At 38.4% G+C, this 26995-nt stretch overlaps 1 protein-coding gene and 1 pseudogene across 1 annotated transcript in view; one reads left to right on the forward strand and one right to left on the reverse strand.

The window, feature by feature from the left end:
- Positions 1 to 26307, reverse strand: part of LANCL3 (LanC like 3) — an 84530-nt gene extending 58223 nt beyond the window's left edge. Inside the window, exon 1 of the mRNA XM_006918265.2 lies at positions 25654 to 26307. Coding sequence (XP_006918327.1) covers positions 25654 to 26226 — 573 coding nt within the window. The 5' untranslated portion in view covers positions 26227 to 26307. The remainder of the gene's footprint in view (positions 1 to 25653) is intronic.
- On the forward strand, positions 7304 to 7423 carry LOC112484934 (annotated as a pseudogene).
- Positions 26308 to 26995: the final 688 nt, after the last annotated feature.

Below are 26995 nucleotides of genomic sequence, written 5' to 3' on the forward strand. Positions count from 1 at the left end.
ATCTCAGCCAATGGTTGGCTAGCTGAGAGACACATAGGTGAAGACATCCCAGACCAGCCAGTTTCAGCTGGTCTTTCAGTTAACTGCAGACACATTAGCAAGCCCAGCCAGGATCTGCTGAGCCTGGCCCAGATCAGCATAACCACCAGATGGCCTGTAGACTTGTGAACAATAATAATGAATTAAATATAAGTCACTAAGTTTAGAGGTAGTGTGTTTTGCAGCAATAGATAACTGACACATGTGCCCTAGGTTGAGTGTCTCCGAAAAAGTTCTCCCAACAGAAGCACCAAAGTTAAAAGCAATGCAGAATCTCTCACAAGATTTCTTCGGACAATGAAAGATCTGACTACCACTTCAAAACCAGAAGGATTTGGAGTGAAGCCTCACTTCAAAGATGGTATACCTAACTTCAGAACAGCCCTTACATTTTAGCTTGGGAGTCCAACAGTTGTCACATTGCTTTTCACTCTCTTGCGTGCACATTCTTTCTCCCTCTCTTTCTCTCTCCTCTCTTTTCTCCTCTCCTCTCTTTTTCTCTTCTTCCTTCTCTCTTGCTCTGGCTCTCCTCTCTCTCTCCATACCCACTCTCTCTTTCTCTCTGGCTCATCAGAAAAGAAAAAAACTGAAATGTTCAAAACATTCACTGCTCAAGTACAACAAAAGGCAGATTCTCAAGTGGCTCATGGAGACTGGACATTTGGCAAAATGGGGAACAGCAGGAAGGGCACAGACACCAGAACAGCTGAGAAAGAACTCAGTGCCAGGGTGAAATGTAGGCAGGCTGCCCAGCAGAAAGGTTGGAATCATTTCAATATTACAGCCTCATTTTGTAGAGCTGATAGAATATTATCACCTCCTAAGAATAATAGAGCTTCTCGTGTTATTGTATGTTTCTTAGGCAGCAACACGTAAAGTTAATTTAAAACCTGAATGTGTCTAACCTCAATACCTTTTTCCTGACTTTTGTTGTTGTTGCTTTACTGCTACACAAGATATCTCTTCTAATAACTGTGCTCTGAAAAGAAAAGGTCAAGATAGTTCAAGTATCTTTCAAAGTCATACCAAGAATTCTCTCAACACAAGTTGAATAAGTACAGAGAAAGCAGGCACAACTTTCCAATGAAAATGTGAATCATAAAATGAGATATAAAATCAAATGTAAAAATCACAGTGGGGTTCTTCATTTGTTCACCAATTTATCTGGTACCAAGTATGGTGGTGAACAAGACAGGACACATTCTTTGCCCTCTGGAGTTTGAGGGCTTGGGTCTACACTCAAAGAGTCCTCAACCCTGACAGAGCTTGGGACCCAAGTGCTAAGTGCTATGGTTCGGTATCAACACAAAAGAGGGCATAGTGCTTACAAGTGTGTCAATAAGGGCAGAGGAACCAATGTGAAGTTAGAGTATGGCAATCCACTTCAATGTTCGCATCTCCTGTGGTCCATGAGTTCAGTTCATTCACTTGGGAAGTATGCATGAAAAATCCTGAAATTCTCCTTTGTCATATCTCTGCCACACAATCCCACCAGGACTCTACTCACCTTCAGATCTGACACAAGCTATTTTATACTCTCTTTTGGAAGGAAGAGAATTTTCTGTAAGAACTAATCTCCTGTTTCAAGATAAATCAAAAGCAGCCCACCCTTATCTTTTCACAATCACCACCTTCTGTCAGACTTTCTATGGGAATCTGTGAAACACTTCTATTTCCTTTAGATGAATGAAACAAAATTAAAATTTGTCTTTTATCTCACTTTTTTCCTCCAAATTCTTAAATCTGCACAACACAGAAATGGTCATTGCCTCTCATCCAGTGACTAGGCTACAGATAAAAATGTATGAACTAATTCAGAGCCAGAAAGCACAAAGAGGATTAAACAAGGCAATCGCCTTCAAAATCTTACAAAGCCAAGCTCAAAAACTTGATCTTGACCATCCACACTGGTTTTCATCGAAAAAGAAAAAAAAAAAAAAAGAAATACATCACTCTCTTCCACTAAAACTGTATTTTTCTTCATCTTTGAAAGACAGTTAACTCCTAGCAACAAAATTACCTTAAGGTTAAATGAAGGAGGAAAAAAAAATCAGTTACTCAGATCAACAGTGTATGAAATCCTAATCTAATACAGGTCTAATTAACTCTACTGCGAAAGGTTATTTAAAAGTGAATAGCAAATATGTAGTAACGTCATTGGAAAGATATTTAAGAATCCATGTCCAAAGAACATTTTAAAAAGGAATATACTTCCAAGATTTTTCACATTCCTTGCTGCTTCATTCTTTATCAAAAGACCTTATTGATTGCTCCTTATTAAGAACTGAATCTTGAAGTGTCCTAAGAAGCATTCTAATTATAATTAATAGTACAGGGTTTTCTTTCAAAATCATTAAGGATTCATTAAGCTAAAAACACAAGCTGTTTAATACTTGAACTTTCTAATAAAACTGCAGGATAAGGGTTACCGCCATACATATGACTTTAGAAATTTTGTTGCTGAATTTCCAAACTACTCATGCACATGTAATGTCCATTTATCTTTCCTTTTGATTTTAGGTGTAATTTGCACCCCCAAAATCCAATGTATGTACATGTATCTCACTTGGAGAGAATGGCGTTTGGATTCTAAAAGGCTGTTTGATTTTTGCTTCTTCTCTCTACCAAACCTTCCCTTGCCATACACTCACTGTGTTTCCTAGTAATGAGTGTTAGATTCTGCTAAGAAAAGAAAGTTTAATCCCAGAAGGCAGGGAAATGTTACTTCTAGTTACTGTAAGTGTGGCACCCAGTTCGTTACCTAACCAATTATTGATTTCTCCCTTCTTTCTTCCTAACAGAACCCAAATAGTTATCAAGGTGGCCTAGATAAATGTAAACTTTCCCAGTCTCCATGGTGAGGCCAGGTGACAGTTCTGGTCAATAGATACAAGGAGAAATTTGGAGATTTCTTGGACAGCTTTTGCTTCCCTGATAAGTTCAGATATAGTTGGTACACCATTCCATCTTCCTCCAGCCTTAAACACAGACATGGTATCTGAAGGTTCCACACACATTCTGCAACCATGAGACAGGAAAGGCAAAGAAGTGTAAAGACACTGGCGCTGACATCAACTCATTGAATAAATGCCAGCAGCCACCTAATTCTAAACATCTTTATATATGTTAGAATAATAATCCTATCTGTTTAAGCCACTATAAGTCAGGTTTCTATCACTTACAGCTAAAAGCATTGCTAACTGGTACATTTGGCCTGGAAACAATCCAGCCTTCACCCTCAAATCGGAGTAGATTTTGTTGTTTTAAATAATCCTTGTTAGGCTACTGCAATTTGCCTGCTCCTTGGGAATAGAAGCATCTGAGGGCCACACAGTGAACGATGGCCTCACACAGACTCTAATATCTCTCATTACTCCTGTTTCACCCAAGACTAAAGCAAGAAACGAAATTATTAAAGCAGTATTCATCCTCGTGCACCACTGATCACTGGTCACAAACTGAAGTTTACAAATGAAAGCTGTGACCTTCTTAGGACATCATTAAGTGCGATATCACAGAGCTTGCACAATATGTCTCTCCTCTGATATGCCATGGAATTACTTTCAATGTGAGGATCATGACAATGCTTCCCAGCAGCATCTTCTGATGGAAAGAAATTTGGCATCTTTAATGACCAAGGTAAAAAGATCTTAAAGGACACAGACATAAAAGGAGTGATTTCCAACACAAATACTATCCACAAAGTAAGCAGAATATTTTTACTAAGCGAACAAAAGCATGCAGGTAATGACTATTTTGGGGGACCAGGCTAAGCTTTTGGGTAAAGGACTATAGCAGTACCCAGTTGCTAGTATGCAAGAAGGGATACTCCCATGAAAGCAAGTGGTTCCAAGATGTTTAGCATCTTGCCACTCAATGTGTGGTCCTCACACCAGGAACACTGGCATAATCTAGGAGCTTCTAAGAAATGCAGAATCTCAGATTTCATCCTAGAACTTTAATAGATTCTCCAGGTGATTCAGATGCATTAAAGTTTGACAAGCACCGGCTTAGAACTCTAAGAATGCTCCTTGCATGTTATAACGCCTGAAATCAAGAGATGTTAATTATTCCCACCCCAGCAAATGGCAGGCTTGTCCAGTATTCAGAGGGCCATAAATGCTGTCTGTGGACACTGCAAGGATTTACAGGACTTGCCATGGCAACAAGAAGGAAATTTACTCTGCTCATGGCATCAATAATTAATATATTTTATTCACCTAAAGACATTAATTTTCCACCTAAAAGGCCATTTATCAAGGTCCCTGAGGTTAATATATATTCTTCAAGATGACTGTGATAACAGCTATTGCTGGGAGCTATGCAGTGAATATGCAATACAGATTTTTCTTAAAGATGTTTCCTTCTATCACCTGATCAAGGCTACACAAATATTTCAGAAGTCTGGTATGCAGTCTGGTTTATACCATTGGGAAGGGTTATCTTGGGCAACTGTGCTACTTGGTCAGATCCTAGAATTGTCAACAGATTATCCATGGCATTATCAAAAGAATCAGAAGCTTATTTACACTCAATCATGGCACTAATTCACTTAAGTAAAATGCACATTTTGCTATTCTAGAAGCGTGATTATCTAATCAAATACAACCACATATACCCTGCAGCCTACAGTAATTGTGCCAGCATTGAAAGTCAGTGGTGTTCTGAACAGTGCACCGAGGAGATTAAACAAACTGAAGTTTGGGGAAGTTATTCTAAATTCATTAAAAGAGTGACCACTGGAAGTAGGAACTTTCCAAGAGAGTATCAGGATTTCTTGTCCTACAAACCAAGCTGGACATCCTTTGCAATAAGATTTCTGCTTCCAGCAGTATGGTGGTCTAGGGCAATGGTTCTGGAAGTATGGCCCCTAAAATAGCAGCATCAGCATTACCTGGGAACATATTAGAAATGCAAATGATCACACTCAACCTGTGTTTTATCAAGCCCTCCAGATGACTCTGCTGGGAGCTAAACTTTGAGAACCATTAAGATCAATGCTACTCAAACTATTATCGGCGAAGGACATTTTTTTTTTTTATTTCTAACCCAATGTGGATTGATTAATTTTGTAAAATAACATACTGATACATTGCCAGGAAAATAAAATTAAAAAGACATACAAAATACAAGTCCCAATGTTTTATTATTAGATTCGACTGACAAAAAAAATTACTTGGTGTAATTACTAAAAAAAAAAAGTTCCTAAATGCTCATTCTCAATTTCTGCACTTATATCCTTTTTATACCAGTAACAAATTTGTAGTATGGCACTGGCCTAATCTCCTCGGTGCACTGGCCTACTTTGAGTAGCATTACTCTACATACTTGGAAAGGCCTTTTCCTATAACGAAATGACTACGCAATTTTGTCAATTCTAAGATACACTTTTATTTTATATTTTAACATCTCTGAAATTGGAATGTATCTCAAAATCACTATCTACCTGGAGGCGGTAGGACTTATCTCTCATGGTCTGTGCATGTGCATTAAAACTTCCAAATGGGTGTCAACCACTTGGAAAAAATGTCAGAGACAAAGTAGTAGACTTTTAAGAAATGCTACATCACCAGTGCCTTTGATGGTACAGATGATGGTATTTTGTGGAAAATCATGGGCATCGGTGACTCTGAAGAGAAAGTGATTCAGACTTGGGAGTGTGAATGTGAGAAAGTTTTATGTCTATCTTAATGAATTTATTTTGCTTATATTTTTCTTTAAAGTGTACACAAGAGTGATATATGATAAAAATCAACATTTAAATAACTCTAAAAGAGCTGTTTCAATAAGTACAAAATCCTAAGTGATAAGAAGTATTGTGTCAGCTTAATTGACTGTCTTTTATCCTCTCTCTTAGTATCTAAAAAAATGAATCTTATAATTGGCAGAATATTATAATTGATTAAATATTGCATATCTTTTATAAAATTTATTTAGCAATACATAGTTAGGCTCCAATACAGTAAGAGGAAGCCCTAAGTTCCCCCCTAAAAACGCAAAACACAATACTTGAGTTGAAGTATAGGTGATAAGCAAAGTAAGGCTGCCCTGAGGGTAAATGTCGATTTCTCTTGCATCAAGCTGGAGACCCAGGCAAAAGGCTAAAGTGGTTCCAGGCTGCCAGTATCTCTGCATCCCAGAAGCGGCAAACACGAATCTGTAGGGAAGCATCTTCAATTTAGGCACCACATATTAAAATCAACTAAATATGTATGCATGGTTAAAGGTCAAACACCCAAGGAAACAAGCCACCATGAGCGACAGTATACAGAAAGATCGAACAAGAAAATTAGACCACCAAGGAGTTCCAATATTAAAATTACCAGATATGGAATGCAGAAAAAACACATTAAATGCTCCCAAAAAAGATAGAATCACAAAACTTAGCAAGCATGAGAAAGGCTCACCTGAAACTTACAGAAAACTCAATGGAGGGGTTAAACAGTGGGTGAAATACTGCTCAAGAGAACTTGTGAACTGGAAGAGAGGGCTGAAGAAGTTACCAAGAGTACAACACAGATAAATAATTAAATGGAAATGTAAAAGATAAGCAATATAAAGTGATAAAGGTGTAACATATGTTCCTTTGGATCCCAGAGGGATATAGAGCAGTAGTTCTCTGCCTTGGTTGCACAGTGGACTCACCTGTGGAACTATAAAACTATCGATGCGTAGATCCTACCTCAGGACATTCTGTTTTAATCGGTATGGAGCATGGCCTGGGCTTCAGAAATGTTTTAAGCTGCTCAGTTGATTCTAACGTGCAGCCAAGGTAGAGAAGAAAGAATGAAGATCATATTCTCGGTTTAGGCAGTCTTCTTAGATATGGTATGTGAATTATAGCTCAATAGAGTTGTCAAAAAATGGAGAAGAGGCAATATTTTGAGACTGGCCGAGAATTTGCCAGAATTGATAACATACATGACTCCACATATACAAGAAGCGCAATACATACCAAGTAGGATAATTAAAATGAAATCTACTCTAGACACACTCCAATGAAACTGCCGATAGCCCAAATCAAAGAAATCCCTGGCAATCAAAATTTGGAGGGCATTGCAAACACACTGAAATCACCATGCCATCTTAACTGCCAGAGAAAAGAACTTCAGAACAAGGGAAACAAGGGACTACTCAGAAGGTACCAGTTTGGCCTCTCTAGGGGGATAAAAAAAAAAAATTAGACAGAGACAGAAATTAAAATGGTACTGCCCTGCCTTTGATTCAGAACAGGGACACAGCTTGCCTGATAGAAAACATAAAATGCTATGGCCATGCTACCCTGAACAAGCCTGATCCCATCTGATCTTGGAAGCTAAGCATGGTCGGGCCTGGTTATTACTAGGATGGGAGACCACCTAGGAAGACCAGGCGCTTGTAGGCGTAAAAATATATATATATTAAAAAAAAAGGGGGGGGGATTGTAAACTGACAAGGTCCTTGCAATCTGTGAGGTCAACCAAGGGTTGTCTCGCCTAAAAAAAATAAAAATAAGAATGAATGGATGAATGGATGAATGAAATAGAAAACATAAAATGCCTCAAGCTTGAAAGCTAAATGTTAAAAGCCATTTGACAAAATAGTTTTAGTTAGAATCTCTAAGAAGTCACTTGCACCAAGGGGAAGAATGGGGACTTTTCTCTGACTGCTGGAGATTATTTGTTGGTCAATACTCAAGAGTATAAGTGTATACGGCCATGCAGGGTACCACCTTACTAATTAAAAGCTCGTGCTACTTAAGAAGAAGATAAACATTAAGTCATAGTATGTTGCAGGAAAATTCTGAGGGTCCATTTTTCCTCCTAATTTCTGATTTAATTATCTCTTCAGGTATCTGTTTATTCACTATGGGAAGGATGTGATGAGGTATTAATTTTTTTTGCTGCAGTAAAAGTATACTTACTAAAAACTGGCTTTGAATCATATATATACATATATATGTCAATAAATAAATGATTCATAAATATTTAATTCAATAACTGTTTATAGAACAGTATTTTAAGATGCAATTAAAATGACAATTTTCTACATTAAGATCTCCTTTCTTTACAGGAAAAGCATAAATCCTTAGAGACAAATAAGAAATTCTAATAACTCATTAAGTATCTACATCTGTCAATGTTTAATTTATCAAGAGTGAATGCAAGCTTTAAAACAGAAATATAGGTCGAGAAACATACATAAAATTTTATCACCTGCACGAATACAAAAATAACATTATTTTAAAAAGCAAACAAAAACTTCTTTAGATATCAGGTATTGTACAAGTCCAAAATTATAGTTTCCTAAAAGGTCATTTTGTTAATAATCAGAGTTCTATTTGTCAGCACAGAAATACATAAGCAGGCATATTTCTCATTTGTAACGTAAGAGTGGTAGAATTTTACCATCTTTTGACTGTAAAAAGGCTGATTGTGAGTGAAAATATGACAATACTCATGACCAAGTATCCTGTCCATCAAATACTTAATCTTAACTGGTAGTGCTGTCAGACCCATAAAAGCTAAAACACATTTAGGTAGGAGCTCCTTTTAAAATGTGAGTTGTCCCTTCTTGAAACTCAAATAAAGGTGGTTATTTACTTTCATGAAATTAAAAGCACTTTATCAGCATTCCTTCCTTTCTTCAGTAAATATGTATCAAGAATTTTGTTTGCCAGAAGTGTGCCTGAAGTGAGCCTGTTATGCAGCTCAATAGTGATTAAAAAAGGGAGTGAAGTTTAAGAGCTCAGAGTTGCCCCAGTTGTGCTGCAGGAAAGGTTCCCTTGGAAACATGTAGCATAGAAATAAACATGGTATGTGCAGTGAATGGTATACCCAAAAGGGTAGCCAGAGATGCTGGGGAAAGGGATCGATTAAGAGGCTTGTGAGACAAACAGCAAAAGAAACACAGGAAACAAATGTGGTGTGAGAAACCTTCTGCTAAGGATTATTTCACAATTTGCCATCTACTTTCAGTCCTCACACTTAATCATTCATGTTTGTCTCCAATATCACACTACCAGTTCTTTTACCATGTTCTATTTGGGAACTTCTCTTCTGTACCTGAATGCCTTCTACACATCTCCTGAGTTTTCAAGCTACTGTGAGGAATCTGGGGTGAGAGTGAGCAACTCAATTCTGTCCTGAATTATCAGAACCCATTCTGAAGCTCCACCCACTCCCTTAAGGGTTCTCTCAATGAACAGAAACAATTATTGGTATTATTAGTTACCATTTCTTGGTATATTCAGAGAATGGGGAATTAGTTTAACACTAATGGCACCACTAGCCCAAGGCAGCAGAAAGATCACAACTTGAAGAACTTGATTTCTAGATTCAATCCTTTACCAATCGGTAGCTAAAAGTCACATAAGTAAGTCTTGGTTTATGTCTCTTGTCTTAGATTCCCAACTGGTTGGTTACTATCAAAAGTATCCTTCTTGGGCAATAAATGTTACCATTTCCTACTTATCAACCTTACATCCTTGGGAAAGTTACTTAACCTTTGCAATGCTTTCTATTTTTTATTCTGAAAATGGAAGTAGCAATAATATCTAATTTGAGATATTGTGAGAATTAAAAGGGAAAACTATAAAAAGTACTTAGCAGACCTAATGTTTTATACAATTATTAGTTACTTTTGGTCACAATGACTTGGAAGCATTTTAGGATCTTGGAGTATTTTAGAGTTACCGCCATGAAAAAAACATTATTCTTGTTCTGCTTTATATAAATGGTTCAACCACTCTTTGTTATAATCATCTGTCTTTTCCCTTCTACTGCTTCTTGAGTAGAAGCTTAATAAATGTGGTTCTGATCTTCATTATTTTCTAAATATTTGATTAAGGAAGGCACTATTTAAATCAAATCACATGAAGATTTTAATTGAGATATTCAACCATTCAAACTAATAAAAGTCATCATTAAATCCTAATTTAGTATTACTTATAAGGATATATGGGATATGTCAAGCCATATTTTTGATTGAAAAATATTTGTTGACAAAATTTATCTATGTGACATTATTTGTTATTAGGTAACATTCCATAAATGTCTTGAGAGTATCTTTTAATCATTGGGTAGGAATAAAATAAATGTGAAGAACAGAATATGGGGGAAATCAAAGCCATAAAAGCACAAGTATGGTTAAGAAAATATTTTCTTGGTGTCTATATTTATCAAAGAAGTACATGTGCATAGTTTAAAAAGTGAAGAATTCTTTAAAATAGTATCGGACCCTGACACTCTCCATCCACATTCTGACTCCTCTGAGGCAAAAACTTAAAACACTTTTATCTGTATTTTTTCTAGCTATTTACAATAAGTCCTCACTTAACCTTGTTGATAGATTCTTGGAAATGCGGTGAAACAATGTATAACAAAACCAATTTTCTAGGCTAGTTGATATAAACAAGAGTTAAGTTCCAATAGCACCTCAACTTGTAAGGAAATGACATTATTTGAGGACCTGTGGTATCTTCGTATTTCTAAATGACATCCTTTCACAGTTATTTCTTGATTTTTCCATTTTAGGTGTTATCTCAGTCTCCTAACATGGAAGATGAAGACTTAGCTCTTATAATGTCTCCATACACACATTTCCTTTCTCAAACACCCAAAATGGTTATACCACACTTTTTACCAAAACCATATACATTCGGTTAAATCAATAGTCATTGAGCAAAACTATATGCAATGCTTACCAATTTCTTTCTCCTCCTATTCCCCGTTTTCTATTTGTGTAGAACAAATCCATTCCCAAACTTTGACAGACCTGCCAAACGTCCCTAGGTATAGCCAAACACATCAGGTAAGCCTTCTACTTTTTTTTTTCCCCTTTGGCAACAACTGTAGCTCTCCTTTAGGACTCACTGGTGGCCTTCAAGGCCTGATATCCAGCTGTCATCCTGGGCTGTCCTTTACCATCACTCTGGAAACTTCCTATGATTCCACCTGTATTGGTGCTCCCAATTTCAAGATCCCATGTTTTCCTATTTCTTGGTTCATTTCTCCTTTGCGATGGGCCAAAACAAAACATTTTACCAGTTAGAAAGCTGTTGCAGTGTTCCAGATGGTTGCTGGTTCACACAGAGACTCTGGCCTCTAAATTCTTTTAACACGTGTTCTGTGAGGCTAGATTACCTGTCTTAGACTTTTGAAAGAAAACAAGTTTTAACTTTTTTGAGACCCTGAAAAGATATTTTTTTTCTACTCTCACACTTGTCTGATAATTTTGGCTGCTATAGAATTCTAGTTGATTAGTAATTTTCTCTGTGAATTTTGGAGGCCTTCTTCCATTGTGTTAAAGCTTTCTAAGCTGCTATTCAAAGTCCAGTGCTAATCCTTTCATGGAACCAGTTTTTTTCCCTTGGAATCCTTCAGAATCTATTCTTTTTCTAGGGCTGGTAGGCCGCTTAAGTCTAGCAACTCATGTCTTTCTCCTATGAAAAATAGAGTTATTTTTTCATAACTTTTCCCTTTCACTTACTTTGTTCTCTTTTATTGGGACTATGAGACAGAGGTTGGACTTTCTCTAATTAGTATTCTCTTTTCATCAAATTCATTGTCTTCTGGTTGAAGTTTTAGGGACATTTCCTCAACTTAATATTCTAATCCTTCTACTGAATTATTTGATTTCTCCTACCATATTTTTAATTTCTAAGAGATATTTTTCTGTTCTCTGAATATAGCTTTCAATATGATCCTGCTTTTATTTCATACCTATGATTGCTTTGCTGACAATATTATAGATTTGGGCACTTAGGAAGTTTATTTCCTAATAGTAACAGTTTATTCCAAGTTCGGTTTTCCCATTTATTTTGTTGTAATTGCTTTCATGTCAGATGCTTTCCTCAAATATTTTTTGACTAACAGTTCCTATTTAAAAGTCTCAACCTAAAAAGCTCATTGGGAACTCTGGGTATGGAAGACGACTAGCCAGTTGGGATTTATTATAGGGTGACAAGGCAGTCTGCTTTTTCATTGGGAAGGGATACAACTACAAATGTCAGTAATTGTGGTTATTTTTTGTTAAATCTATCTGACAACTGTGGCCCCTCCTTCAGTCTATCACTTGGTGGATGAGTGTGTCTCCTAGTATTCTGGGAATTGAGTTGAGGAAGAAGCTAGGTGTGTGTGTGAGAGGGGAGCAGATAGGGGTATGTCTCACAATCCAACATATAATGCTATTTTCAGTGAAGTACCTTATTGCTGCCCTTGATGGTGCTCTGAGCTTCAAAGCCTAGAGCTTCTCTAATTCAATGTCAAAAGAGTGAACTTCAAGACCTCTATTAAGGTCTGAAGGGCCCGTGTATGGAAACTGTTGATGTTCCCACCAGGTCCCTTCAGATTATTCCTACTGATTCTGTGAATCTATCCCCCAGTGTCCATATGCTTGTTTCTAACAACTTTCACCCTCACCTGCAGCCTTCTTCAGAGTCCTACTTTTAGGCTATACAAGCCACTTTGGCAGCAGGCCAACAGAGCTGGAAGTACCTGAAAGATAATATCCCCAGCTATAGTGAATTATTGGTGCAAAGAACATTGGTGCAAAAAGTCAGGACAAACTCTGAGATGTAATATACACTCCAGAGTTCTCCTACAGCATGAGACAGAAGCTGGGATTAGCCTAAAATTGCCCCTTTGCTTGGCTTCCTACCCTTCACTGTTTCCCCCACTCCTATACTGGTTTTTCTGGAAGCACCTCCTTAATGAAGCACTTCCACATGAATCTACATCTCAGTCAGCTTTTGGAGAACCTGGCCTAAGGCCATCATCTAGTTGCCAGGGTTTGAGAAAGAATCCAGGAGTCTAAGCATTCTTCATCAAACTTACTACTAGTTCTGATGTTGGACCTGACCTAAACCCCTACTACTACCAGAAGTTTCGAGAACCTCCAATTCCTGAACCCTTAGAGTGTTCAAGGAAGCTGAAACTCCCAGGCTTCTGGAAGTTGGGACAATTTTAGAGTAATTTCCTGTACTGACATTTTTTGTTCAATTTTAAGTTAAACTTCAGAAACACCTTGAGCTTCAAAGAGTTGAGTTCAGGCTATTCTTCTAAATGTCTTGGGGTACAACTCACTCTCCTCTTGGCAGTGTGTACTTTAGTAGAAAAATATGCAGAAGTCTCACCTGACTTAAATCTCTAGAAGAAGCTCTAAAATCAGACAAACATGGTTTCAACTACTTTACCAGCTAGGTGATGACAGGCAAGTTATTGAACCTTTTCTCCCCTGAAATGGATATAATATGCTTATCACAATACCTGTCATACAGTGAGTCCTATCCTTTGAGTTATTTTCTGGTGGTGAAAATAACTTTTTGGTACTCCTACCATATGCCTTCACCTAGTTACATTTCAGAGATGTATGGTCAAGCTTAAGTGTATAATCTAAGGTAGTGGTTCTCAAATGTAGTCTCTAGCTGAATAGCAGCATCGCTAGGAACTTAATAGGGCAAAATCTCAAGCCCTACTCCAGACCTACTGAATCAGAAATTCTGGGGATGGAGCCCAGCCATATGTGTTATAAGCCCTCCAGAAGATTCTAATTCACACTTAAGTGTGAGGAACACCATCCTAAGGCCACAGATCAGAGAAAAATATAACAGACCCCCATGGAGATTAGGTCAAGACCTAGAGTCTGCTGGTGTGGTATTGAAGATTGTATGCAGAACAAGTGACTATATATAAAAAATCAATGATTAAGGATAAGAGGAAGTTATAATTATACTTTTATTATTAGAGTAGTATAGTTGTAAATATTAAGATCATGTTATAAATGAATATAAATTGGAGCTGTGAGCTAAAGAGTAAAATGTAGATTTTAAGTTTGTAAACCACATAGACTTGAAATGTAAATAGTAAAGTGCATTAATGCAAGAAAAATATAATTTCTGGGCCCAGAAGCTGAAGAAACACTTGATATAATCCTTAATTGTTAATGCTTTTCTGAAAAAAAGCTACCAAATATACATGATCTGGAACATGTGCTGAGGAAAATTCATTTGAAACTGCCACTTCACAAGAGACACAACTGTTGAAATCCATTTGAAATTCTGAATTAGTGCTATGCAAGCAAATGATCTTTAGAAACAAAGAAGATAACTTAACAGCAAGAAAGAGCTCCTTGAATCTGCCACTCAGAATCTGGGAGAATGGAGCAAGAAGAAACAAACATTCCAACATCACCTTCATAGAAATTACAGTTGCTTAAAGCCAATTAGGTGATTTACTCCAAAGAGCACAAATGAGAGACACAAGAAAGCCAATTCCTAGATTATATCAGCCAAGAGCCTGAAATTTTAAAAACAGAAAAATCGTTCTTTCCCTGGAGGTAGCACAGCACAGATTGTAACTCACACAGGTTTGTGTTCAAAGTAATGACCAGCCACTCAATTTACTTGGATACAGAACCTCTGAGCAGCTCACTTTAATCTTCTGTATGGAAGAACAGAGGATACTTCCCTTCACTCCTTTATGGACTCTGTGAAGACCTCAAAGCTCTGCTGTTGAGATCAGGGACATAGCAGCTCTGAATACCACCACAGAGAATATTAGACTGGCTGAATGTCCCAAAATCATATCTATATTATTTAGTCAATGCGAAGTCTCATTTTATATTAATGATATACTCAAAATACTAATAAAACAATGGCTAATTTATAGTCTTTACTGTATGCCTAACAGACCCTTTGCTGAGCATATAGCATGCACATTCTCAGCAGATCTTCATAACACACCTATAAGGTAGGTGCTTCTTGAATTACATTTTGCTGATGAGGAAATTAAGTCTCAATGAAGCTAAGTAATTTGGTTAAGGTCAACCAGCTACTGTGGTATAGCCAGGATTCAATTCCAAGACTATCTGACTCCAGAAGCTCTGTACTTAACCACAGATGTTTTAATGCCTTTATTTAGAATCGAACCAATCAACAGTTGCAATCTGTGATACATGTGCAATTCTCTTTGCCTTACAAGGAAAGAAGAAAACATTTCGAATAGCAATACTATGTTATTAAATGTGCACAAGGACAGTACTTCCTTTCTGGTTGAGTACTGAATCTATGTAGCCTTAGACAGCTGTAAAGTCTGTTAGGAATGTGGCTCCCTCCTAAAGTCATTGTATCAGTGGAGATTCAGCTGGTCCCCACAGTGCTTGCTTTGGGACTGGTGATGCTTTGGTTGCCATGGACACCAGATTTCAACACACCACTGAGCAGGGGAATCTGTCCCATGCAAAGCAATGGAACCAGCAGATGGGCATAGTAACAGCTAACTGCACATAATGCTATGACCAATATTTGTTTTGCTACCTTTCATTTAAATGATATTCTCACCTGTGAAGTCTGTAAGACTAACTCTCATGTGGGAGAACAGCTTCTTTATGGCATGTCAAAGTCACTCATTTGTCTGGGTTGTTGAATGGGTAAAGCTATTCAGGAAAGGAAATCTGATCTTACATATAACACTTCTTTGTTCAGCTTGCTAAAAGAAAGAATGGATCAAGTGACTTCTTGAAAATTCAGTTTGTCCAAGTGGCTAACACCCCAAGAATAATGAGTCTGTTAAGTTGGTAGGTTTCCCTAGTAACTAAATCCATAAAGAAAATAATTAGGAAAAGATGAGCAGTGTTTAGATAAATATAAATAATGCATGAGAACATATTTTTCCTTGAAACAAACCAAACATTCAAGGCATTGTATTTAGTTAATGAATGTAGGTCACAGATCAATTAGTACAAGAGAATCATGAAGAGAAATACTTATTGGACACATCATGGACTGTTACCAGTTTACCAAAAGACCATCCCCACATGGGGATATTAAAAGACCTCCCTGCCACACGGAGGAAATCCACTGTGTATTGTGGAGGAGCTACTCGCATGACAAATATCACTCATTAAACTAACTAGCAAAAATGAAATTAGCCATGTTAATAAGAAATTAATACAATCTATCATTTTCATATTCGGAAGTCAATATAGTGAAATTCCATTAAAACAACCTCCTTATAGAACACTAGGAGGTTGAATTATAGGCAAAATAAATAATTCAGTATATTTAAAAGAATTTTTACTATGCCAATTTCCCTAACTTATTTATTCAATAATAAGAAAATTTGTGAACCATGCTCTCTTCAAATAATTACATTACAAATAAGTCTAGGTTTTAGTGGAGTGTATGTAAATGAAAAGGTATAAATAAATTATACCTAAGGAAATCTGAATTATTTTTAGTAGGTTTGTTAAATCATTGTATCAGAAAAAATAAAATAAAAAGAAAAATGTTTAAGTATCTTCAATTTAAACTAATTGAGAGTTGAGGGCAACACTACATTTACGCAGGTAAATGTAATTGAATGATTCTAAAGTAGGAATGGTTCCATGAGCATAAAAATCATATTTTCTATCTGATCTGGGAATTTTATAATAAAGTGCCTCTTCTTTTATCACTATAAAGTAATTTAAAACTGCTGGAATGTCTATTTGGGCCTTTAAAGAAATTCTAAAAAGCCTTCTGTATACAGTGCAAAATTATATTTATCAGAAAAGAAATCCACACATTCACCCATATATGTTGAGTCCTTAATCCTGCAAGATGTGCCTGGCAGTGAATCTTTCCTTTAGCATAAACTAAAACTTGGAGAGCTGATATTCTGGCATTTGTGGAAGAAGTTATTTTCAGTACAAAGGACAAATGATGAAAATCATGAAGTTTTATGGGAATTAGTCAAATTTGTCAGTAGGTAATCCCATAAAATTTTTTTAAAAAATAAAGTGATTCAGAGCTTTGTACTCAAGTCTACTCAACGAACCAGCAGCAGTAGCATCACCTAGGGGTTTGCTAGAGATACAGAATCTTGGGACTCACCCTAGACCTGCTGAATCAAAACCTGATTTTTAACAAGATCCCCAGGAGACTTGTGGCACATTAATGTGTGAGGAGCAGTAAATGAAAGCACAGATTTGGCAAGCAGCCTGGGAGATGGAAGATGGAACCCCCATCTCTGCCACTGACTACTTGTGTAACTTGGAACAAATTCCACAACCTCTCTGTGCCTCAGTTCCCTCACTGGGTATGATGAAGGTAGTACAGCGTATGTCACAACATTGCTGGTAATATTAAATGGCAATACATGTAAAGCGCTTACAATAGTATGCATAATAAGTAATCAATGAGTGTTAGTTCTTAAATCCTTTTAGCAATCATAGGGTTCTAGGTCAAGAGCAACAATGGATCTAAGCTGTGGCCTACAGAAGCACTCCACTTTCTGGCAGGTCTATAATCAGGCAATCAGGAACTGGTCTTGCACTACAAAAAATCCACTTCCCCAATCTACTGTCATTTCAAGACAAACTTAAGGGTTTACATATGCAGTACACACACACAGCTGCTTATAAAACAAGAACCACTCAAATCTAGACTGAGTAAAATCCTACCTATGCATCTTGTTCAGTGAGTGTTGAATGCAACAATAAGAGGACTAATTTTCTACCCTAGAATCTCCATCCTTATTTTCTACCTATCAATTTGTCATATATTAAAAAGTCTGATGAAACTCAGTGTTGAAAATAATGTAGGAACGCAGGCACCCCCAAACGCTGTTGAGGGAACAGAAATTGATGTAATCTTTTTGGAAATCAGTTTGATAATCTCTATCAAGTGAAAAATACCTGTAAATTTTGACTCAGCAACTGTTTTAAAAATTTATCCTACATATGTACTTGCAACAGAAAGCAAAGATACACATATAGAAAGACTTCTGTCTGTATGTATATATGCATATTGCATGTATATGTGTATATTTTTTACAGTACTGATTTTTATAGCAAAAAAAAAAAAAACTCACATCAACTAATGTCCATCAATAATAATTAAGTTATGGTATAGCCATTAAATCAAACCAGTATAAAAAATGAGACATTTCTTTATGCAGTAACATGCAATGATGTCCAAAGTACTTTATGCAAGGAAGCAAGCTATATCTTTCAGTATCCTCTTACTGTTTGATTTTTACTTTATGAGGATGACAGTAATAATTTTTTAGGAAAATAAAGATCTCAAACAACCTAATATTACACCTCCAGGAACTAGAAAAAGAAAAAAAATAAGCCCCAAGTTAGAAGAAAATAACAAACATTAGAGCAGAAATAAATACTAGGAAAATAATCAAAAAGATCAATGAAACTAAGAATTGTGTTTTTTTTTGATAAGATAAACAAAATTGACAAACTTTTAGCTAGACTAAGAAATAAAGAAGACTCAAATAAAATCAGAAATGAAAGGAGATATTACAACTGATACCACAGAAATACATAATAGACTCCTATGAATAATTATATACCAATGAACAGTACAACCTAGAAGAAATGGATGAATTCATACAATCTACAAATATTGAATCATGAAGAAATAGAAGAGTTGAATGGACCAATAACAACTAAGGAGACTGAATCAGTAATCAAAAACCTCCCAAGGAAAGAAAAGCCAGGATCAAATGGTTTCTAGTGAATTCAGACATTTAAAGAATTAACACTAATCCTTCTCTAACTCTTCCAAACAACTGCAAAGGAGAGAACACTTCAAAACTCATTTTATGAAACCAGCATTACTGTGATACCAAAGCCAGATAAGGACATTAGAAGGAAACTACAGCCCAATATCTATGATAAATACAGATTTAAAAACTGAAAAATACTAGCAAACCAAACTCAACAACACAATAAAAGGATCATACAACATGATCAAGTGGGACTCATCCCTGGGACACAAGGATGGTTCAACATATGCAAACCAATAAATGTGATACATCACATTAATAGAAGGAAAGATAAAAATCATATGATCATCTCAATAGATACAGAAAAAGCATTTGACAAAATTTGACATTCCTTCATGATAAAAACTCTCAACAAATTGGGTATAGAAGGAACATATCTCAACATAATAAAGGCCATATAAAAGCAGCTCACAGCTAACATCATATTCAGAGATAAAAGGTTGAATGCTTTTCCTCTAAGATCTAGAACAAGAGCCCACACTCACCACTCCTATTCAACACAGTACTCGAAAAAAATAATCTTAAAGTTCACATGGAACCAAAAAAGACCCCTAAGAGCCAAAGCAATCTTGAGAAAGGAGCTAGAGGAAACACACTTCCTGGGTTCAAACTGTATTACAAAACTATAGTAATCAAAACAACGTGGTACTGGCATAAAAACAGACACATAGACAATGGAACAGAATCAAGAGCCCAGAAATAAACCCATGTATACATAGTCAATATTTGACAAGGGAATCAAGAATACTCAATGGGAAAAATATAGTCTCTTCAATAAATGGTGCTGGGAAAAAGTGGATACAAATGCAGAAGAATGAAACTGGAACTCTATTTTATACCACTCACAAAAATTAACAAAATGGATTAAAGACTTAAACATAAGACCTGAAATTGTAAAATGTAAAGAAAACATAGGGAAGAAGCTCCTTGACATTGGTTTTGCAACGATTTTCTCGATGTGACACCAAAAGCACAAGCAATGAAAGCAAAAATCACTAAGTGGGATTACATCAAACTAAGAAACTTCTGCATAGCAAAAGAACAATCAACAAAATGAAAAAGCAATCTACAAAATAGGAGAAAATACTTGCAAACCATATTTCAGATAAGAGGTTAATATTCAAAACATATAAAGAACTCATATAACTCAATAGCAACACAACAAATAACTCGATTAAAAAATGTGCAGAACTGCATACACATTTTTCCAAAGAAGCCATACCAACCACATGAAAAAGTGCTCAACAGTATTGATAATTAAGGAAACGTAAATCAAAACCACAATGAGCTATCACCTCACACCTGTTAGAATGGCTATCAGAAAGACAAGAAGTAACAAGCGTTAGCAAGGATGTGGAGAAAAAGGAACACTGTGTACTTTTGGTGGAAATATAAATTGATGAAGGCGCTATGGAAAACAGTATAGAAGGTCCTCAAGAAATTAAAAATAGAAATGACATGATCCAGCAATCTCACTTGTATTTATTGAAAGGAAATGAAAACAGGATCTCAAACAAAGATCTGCATCCCCACGTTCATTGTAGCATTATTCACAATAGCCAAGGAAGTGGGAGTTCACAAGACAGACCTTGCCAAGGGGAAGACACTTTGGTAACCACACAGTAGCATTCCCCTCTTCTTTCTTCTTTCTTGTTAGAACCTGTGTCCAATGATAAAGGTTAGGACACTAACCTTTCCAGCCTCCCCTGAAACCAGAAGTGACCAGTTGATCAAGTGGTGGGAAATGAGGCAGAAGGAAAATCCTTCAAGGATAGAATGTTCTATATGATAAAAAAAATAAAGATGCAAGAAAAAAGCCTCAGACCCTCCCGTTCGCCTTCAGTTGTATGGGAACATGAGATGATTGGAATGGCAGCAGCCATCCTGCAACCCTGAAGTGTGATACAGTTCACACATTGAGAATAGTAGAGAAAAAAAGTTGGAAAGGGCTTGGGTTCTGATGACCTTCCCGAGTTGCTGAAACAATTCTGGAATGGCCTAGCTCTACATTCCTTGTAAAGTGATGTAATAAATGTTCCCATTATTTAGATTTCTTTTTACTGAACATTCTGTTATTTGCGGCTCAAAGTATTCCCATTTATACTGCTGCCAACCACCTGCCTTAGGAATGAACTGAGAACCTATCTTGCAATAGTTTTTGTTTTCATCATCCAGGAAGACAGATTCCTTGTATTGGGTATGATTTTCTATGTGATGTTCAGAATCACTTTTGATTTTGGGTTAGTAGATGCAAAAGGGAATAGTGCTGATTTCATTAAGCAGCTACCATGTGCCAAGGCACTTTATCTAGGGTGAGTTGTCACAGCAACTTCCAGACCAGTCCCTTTTGTCTGGGAAAATAAAATCACATCTGTGTTTTCTCAAATCTTAAAAAAAAATTAGCATTTCTTTTTATTACAAATGCAGACCACAAACCACCAGAAGTATTTGTGACTTTGCAACGTATAGAAATCAGATATATTCATATCACACTGTAGTTGTTGAAGATATCTCGAAATACCATTGACCCCCATCACTGTTTCAAAAGTACTGTAATCCTTAGGCTCACTACCAAATCTTGTTATTTAATATATTAATAAAGAACCATATATATTACTGCATCACACTTTAAACATGTTTTGGTAACTGAATGTCGAAATAATTGGCTTCCTCTGTAATTCTGTGTTTTACTTTATGTATCTGAAATATTATTCTAAGAAGAGATACCATACGTTTCACCAGATTTACAAAAGAGTCCTTGGTACAGTTTACCTTGTGACCATTCTTAATACTGTTCAATACAGTATTTCTATACAGAAAATGAGGGTGATCTTTTTAAAAGGTAAATAAGATGAAGACATTTAGCTGCTTAAATCTGAAATAAATATGAACTCCTGTGACTGACCTGGCCCTGCAGGATCTGGTTTTACCCTGCTCAGGGCTCCCACCTAGTCTCAAACTCCTCTGTCCCCTAGCCTTCACTCATTTTGCTCCAACCATGCTGGCCACCTTCCATTTCTTTGAAATCTCCAGCAGTTTCCCACCTCAGGGGCTCTGTCCTTGTTCCTGCTGCCTGGAATGTCTGCTTTTAAAGGAGCCACTTCACTCTCCTGCTTCAGTGATGAGCCAGGAAATCACCCTCACAAAGAAGCCTTCTTTACTAATCTATGCCAAGCAGCAGCCCCGCTTCTGCCTTGCTCCAGTTAGTTCCTGTTTACTTCCTTCAGAGCACTTATAACAACATAATTGTATTGATTTTCATTCACTACTAAATCCTACCATCTAGAAAGGTACCTGGCACCCATAAAAAAACGTGACATTCACTGAATGAAGAAACAACATAAGTGAATGAGAAAGCTATTAGGAATCCATTTTATAAGAGAGGAAATTGAGGCTTAAAGATGTTGAATTATTTGTCCAAGGTCACCAGTGGCAGTTATTATTTTGATTGTGGTCCCTAGGCCTCCCCCTAATCCCTTCACTGTTTTTTCTAACTTCCTTTTCCCTGTTACATTTCCACCAATTCATGGAAAGCAGAATAGACCTAATACAAATCTTTATGGTGTGATTTCTCGGAACTTTAGTGCCCCATTGCTCAAGGATATCTGCTTAACAAACCCTCAAAGCTGAGTATTACCAGGAAAGAATATATTAGAATATATTAGGATATAGAGATTCTCTCTCTGTACATACACACACATTTTTCATCCCTAAATCTTATAAACATAAATACAAACAATAAAATCAAATACAAGGAAGAAAATTCAGAAAAGGGTAAACTAAGGAAAAAAAAATAGATAAACTCGGGGTAAATGTTAACATACAAAAGTACCTGTGATGAGGCACTGTATGCAAGCCTACGTAGACCACAGTCCTGGTGATATGCTTCCTAGTAGCTGACATAAACACAGTTAGAAAAACACAGATGACACATTCTGAAGATTAAAAAAATCAATTTCCAGGAAGAGCACAACTATTCCTGTTTCCAAGTCCTGAGAGAAATTCTTCTTGTGGGTCCTAGTAAGGAAAGCATGGTAGGATACAGTAATCAGTATTCTAAACTACAATTTATATCAAGCTTCATAGAATGGTGTCTTATAGCATGCCTTAATAGACATGAGTGGTATAATGCCAAAACCTATGTAGCACTGTATCGCCTTGCTATTCAAAGTGTGGTCCCTGGACCAGCAGTATCAGCATCATCTGGGAACTTGTTAGAAATTTAGAATCTCAAGCCCAATTCCAGGCCTGCTGGGTCAGAATCTGTATTTTATTAATAAGACCTGCAGGAGATTCCTGTGAACATTAAAGTTTAACAAGCACTGGTCTACTAGTTAAGCTTGATCTTAAGGCAAAATTTGCAATTAACCAGTATTCATTTATACATTCAACAGATATTTACTGAGACATTGGTTGTAGGAAAGGATTTTTTAAACATGACACCAAAAGCACCACCATAAAGGAAAATACTGATAAATGGGACACCATTAAAACTGAGTGATAAAACAAGCCATAGAGTAGACACTATTTGCAACAACACCAAAAAAGGAAAGTTGAGTACCTAAATATGTACTAGGCACCGTTTTAATGCTGGGAATACAACAATGAAACAAAAAACTCTACTCTTATGGAGCTTACATTCTAATTGGAGAAGACATAAATCAACAAAATAAGTAAAGCAAAGCAAGAAAGTGGCATAAGTCGGAGGACAGGGTTGCAGTTTTAAATGGACAGGGAAAGACTCACTGAGGAGGGAATGACTTATACAAGGTCAGGAGGCTAGCTATAAAAATAGCTAGAGGATGAGTATTCTAAGCAAAGGGAACAACCTGAGACAGTAAATGCCTGAACAGCAAGAAGGTTAGTGTGGTGGAAACAGAAGGAGCAAGAATAAGTAGAGTAGGTATGCAGGGGGCCAAATCATGTGGGGCCTTGTCGGCCATTTTAGGTGTCTTAGCTCTAACTGTGAGATGAGAAGCCACTGGAAAAAAGGTAATAGGGAGCCATTGCAGGATGCTGAGCAGGAAATTCCATATTGAAAAGTGTTTTTAAGAAGATTGGTTTCTCAGAAGTACATAGAATGGCGTTGATTGCGAGAATCCAGCTCAGAGCATATTGCACTAATCTCAGTAAATGGTGATTCATTCATTCAACTATTAGGTGCCAAAGATGTGCCAAATGGTATACAGAGGATCTAGAGTAGGGTGATAAAGAGAGAACTGCCAGAGGAAAATGACTATAAATGACACTGGAGGGAAAGAAATCCAGGACATACTGACATATTGTGTATGGATAAATGACAGAACTTTGAAATTCAATCAAGGTTTATGGATCATCTACTGATGGTACATAACATGTATTTTCCCCTCGAAGGGCTTCTCCCTTTCAAGTCTGAACATGGATTGCTGCAAGTGAGGCTGACACTGAGACTAGCTGATTTGCTCAGGTTAAGAGCTTGGTTTTTTTGGTTTGTTTTGTTTTTTCACTCAGAGCTTGTTCTGTTTCCTAGGAACAAGGGTCAAAGCACCTCAACTTGATTAGTATAAAAAGACAGATCTAGTTTGGCAGAAGGGCAGAAGAGAGGTCCTAATAAATGTCTAGGTGGATCGATCAGCCTTGCAGATTAGCCCTGGGACCCCAGTTTTGGTGCAAGGAGTCCTGGTCTGTTTCCACCTGAATGACCTGATGGGTCTCCCACTCTTTGTTGTTCCATTCTAGGGAAAAGGCCCCAAGGCATGGAAAGGGAAAGAAGCAAGTTTAAGACAGCTGGAAAAAAATTTTTTGAAAATTGCCTACCGCCAGACTCCAAGGTTTGAGGAACAGATGCAAATGTAATGCAAATGATATGTAAATAGCCCTGTGGCCTTCTAAAAGGTTTTATACAACTGCAAGGGCCCTTGAGAAACTGCTAGCAGATAACAGTGACTCAGAGGCATAGCGAACTATTTCAAGACAACTTTGTCACACAGCCCTTTGCTGCCTTGCTAGAATCAACTTCACTTGAATCAACCTCACCTGCTATAAATAAAAAAAAAGTTCAAGTCTGCTTCTGTAAAGGTTATCTAATTACACGTTTAAAACACTCTGCGTACCTTCAATTTTTCAACACCTCTTACCACCAAATAAATCTAAGTTAAATGTGTCACTTCCTCTCTAGAATTTTGGCTGCAGTGGGTTATGAATGAAAGAGCCTCTCTTTCAATTCTGGTTACTATGATTCTTTGAAGGATTTTTTTTCTCCACAGGAACTAGCACATTCTCTTCTTATACATGCTGTATTCAACGTGAATACAAACAAACAAACAAAAAACCTATATACAGTTGTGAAATCCAATTCACTTCAAGGAGCTACTGGGAAAGTTATTAAGAAAACCTGCCAAGTATGCTGTCGTCATGAGAATCCTAACCACACATTTTAAAATGAAAAATGCACATTCGGTTACAATGGGGGTACAAATCTGTCCACGTTTATATATTTAGCAGAGGGCACCCAGAATCAGATACCCATTTTATAAGAGCCATGAGATGAACTGAATAGTAAGCAACATAGTAAGCACTTCAGACCTACAGCTGGGCAGTTATTCCCGGTTACGGACGGGGTGGGGGTCGCAGAAGCAACTTACCTCCACCTTAGTAATGGAAACAATGATGGCATAATCAGCCCCCAAAATTTCCACCACTTTTCTGGTACTCTAACATTCAAGGGTGCTCTAGGAGAGTCAAAGGAAGGGAAATTCTTTTCATTTTAGTTTTTAAAAACCCTCTTGAAAAAGCCTCCAGAAAGCTATTGGGCAAAGAGGTATCTGGGCAGATGCCACGTTCAGTGGAAAATATGAACAAAGTGCAAAGACGTAGAATCCCAACAAATGAGAGACTTAAAAAGCGAATGGGAAAGACGGACAAGAGCAGGAGACAAACCTCAAGAGAGTGAAGAAACGACAGCGATGAAGAGTAACAAAGAGAGATGGAGATGGCCTGGGGCACTGCTCCCGGAGCGGGAGTCCGGGGAAGGATGAAAAGGCAGGGCCAGGTAGGCGGCGAGCGCCCCCACACGGCCAGGGCTAACTCTTACCTCCTGGGCGAGTTTCTGCTTGAGCACCAGCGCGGCGCACAGGTAGCCCGCGCGGCCCACGAACAGCTCGTCAGAGCCACACTCCAGGAAGGAGACCGGTGCGCAGACGGCGCACAAAGCCCGGAACTTGCCCAGCGGCTGCACGTAATCGGACCGGCCCAGGGCGTGGTACACGAGCGTGGCTACAGCGTACACGCCCGCTCCCCCGAGCAGGAAGGCGGCGCGAGTGTCGGAGTCCGGCTCACCCCACTCTTCCGCGCGGGCGCACGCGTCTATGAGGCGCTTGGCTGACCGTAGGTAGCGCTCCCGAGCCGCTGCAAAGAGCGGGCTCTGCGAGACGTGGTAGAGCATGTAGGCCACCCCGGCCACGCCGCCGTACAGTCCCCCTTGGCAGATGCTGGCTGCGGCCGCTGCCCCCCGGGCCTCAGCGCCGCCCCCGAGCGGGGGCAGCTCCTGGAGGATGCGCTCGATGGTGGCGGTGACCAAGGGCGCCACCGCCTCCTCGCACTGGCCTGCCAGCAGGCTGCCCTGGTAGTCATCGAAGCGGTTGGCGAAGCAGCGCTTGGTGTCCATGCTGCTGTCCGTGCCCCCAATGCCGAGCCGGGGTCCGCTTGAGGGCGCACTCTGTAGCCCCGTGCACCACTTCTTGCTTTCTAAGGCGTTTGGATGGCAGTGGATTCGGCGGGGATGGAGCCGGGAGGCTGAGACGGGAGGTGATAAGAGGAGGCGGGCGCGAGGAAGAAGCACGGAGCGGCTTGCCAAGTGGGCCACCGGGCTACCGCGAAGCTCCCGAGTGACCGGGACGAGCGCGGGGATGTGCGTCGTCCGCCCCACTTCCAGAGGCCGCGCCCTCGCCGAACCCGCCCCCTCCTGCGCCGCCGCAGCTCGGCCGCTTCTCCAAGGGGCCAAAGTGATCTCCCGCAGGACCCACGCGGAGCCCGCGCCACTCCTCCCGCTCCGCCCTCAGCTCCTCCCCTCCCAGCGGAAGACCAGGAACGCGCAGGACACGGTTCCGGAACGCTGTGGCTGGGCGTAAGCACACCTGGCGGTGAAGGTGAAGACCTCGAGTCCCTTGTATACTCAAAGTGCGGCCCTCGAGTCAGCAGATCAGCATCACCTGGGAGCAAGTTAAAACTGCAGCATCTCAGACTCTCAGAATTCGCCCCAGGCCTATTGAATCCAAATCAGCATATTTAGCAAGTTCCCCAGGTGATTCACATGCATATTAAAGTTTGGGAAACTACTGAATTAACCTGGAGTACTAGGAAAAAACTAGGCGGCCTCCTGAAACTTGTTTTTCATCTTGGTTACTTTGGAGTTATTCTGAATGCTTCAATCCCTA

This window comes from Pteropus alecto, unplaced genomic scaffold (genome assembly GCF_000325575.1).
Source record: "Pteropus alecto unplaced genomic scaffold, ASM32557v1 scaffold28, whole genome shotgun sequence".
Taxonomy (NCBI): domain Eukaryota; kingdom Metazoa; phylum Chordata; class Mammalia; order Chiroptera; family Pteropodidae; genus Pteropus; species Pteropus alecto.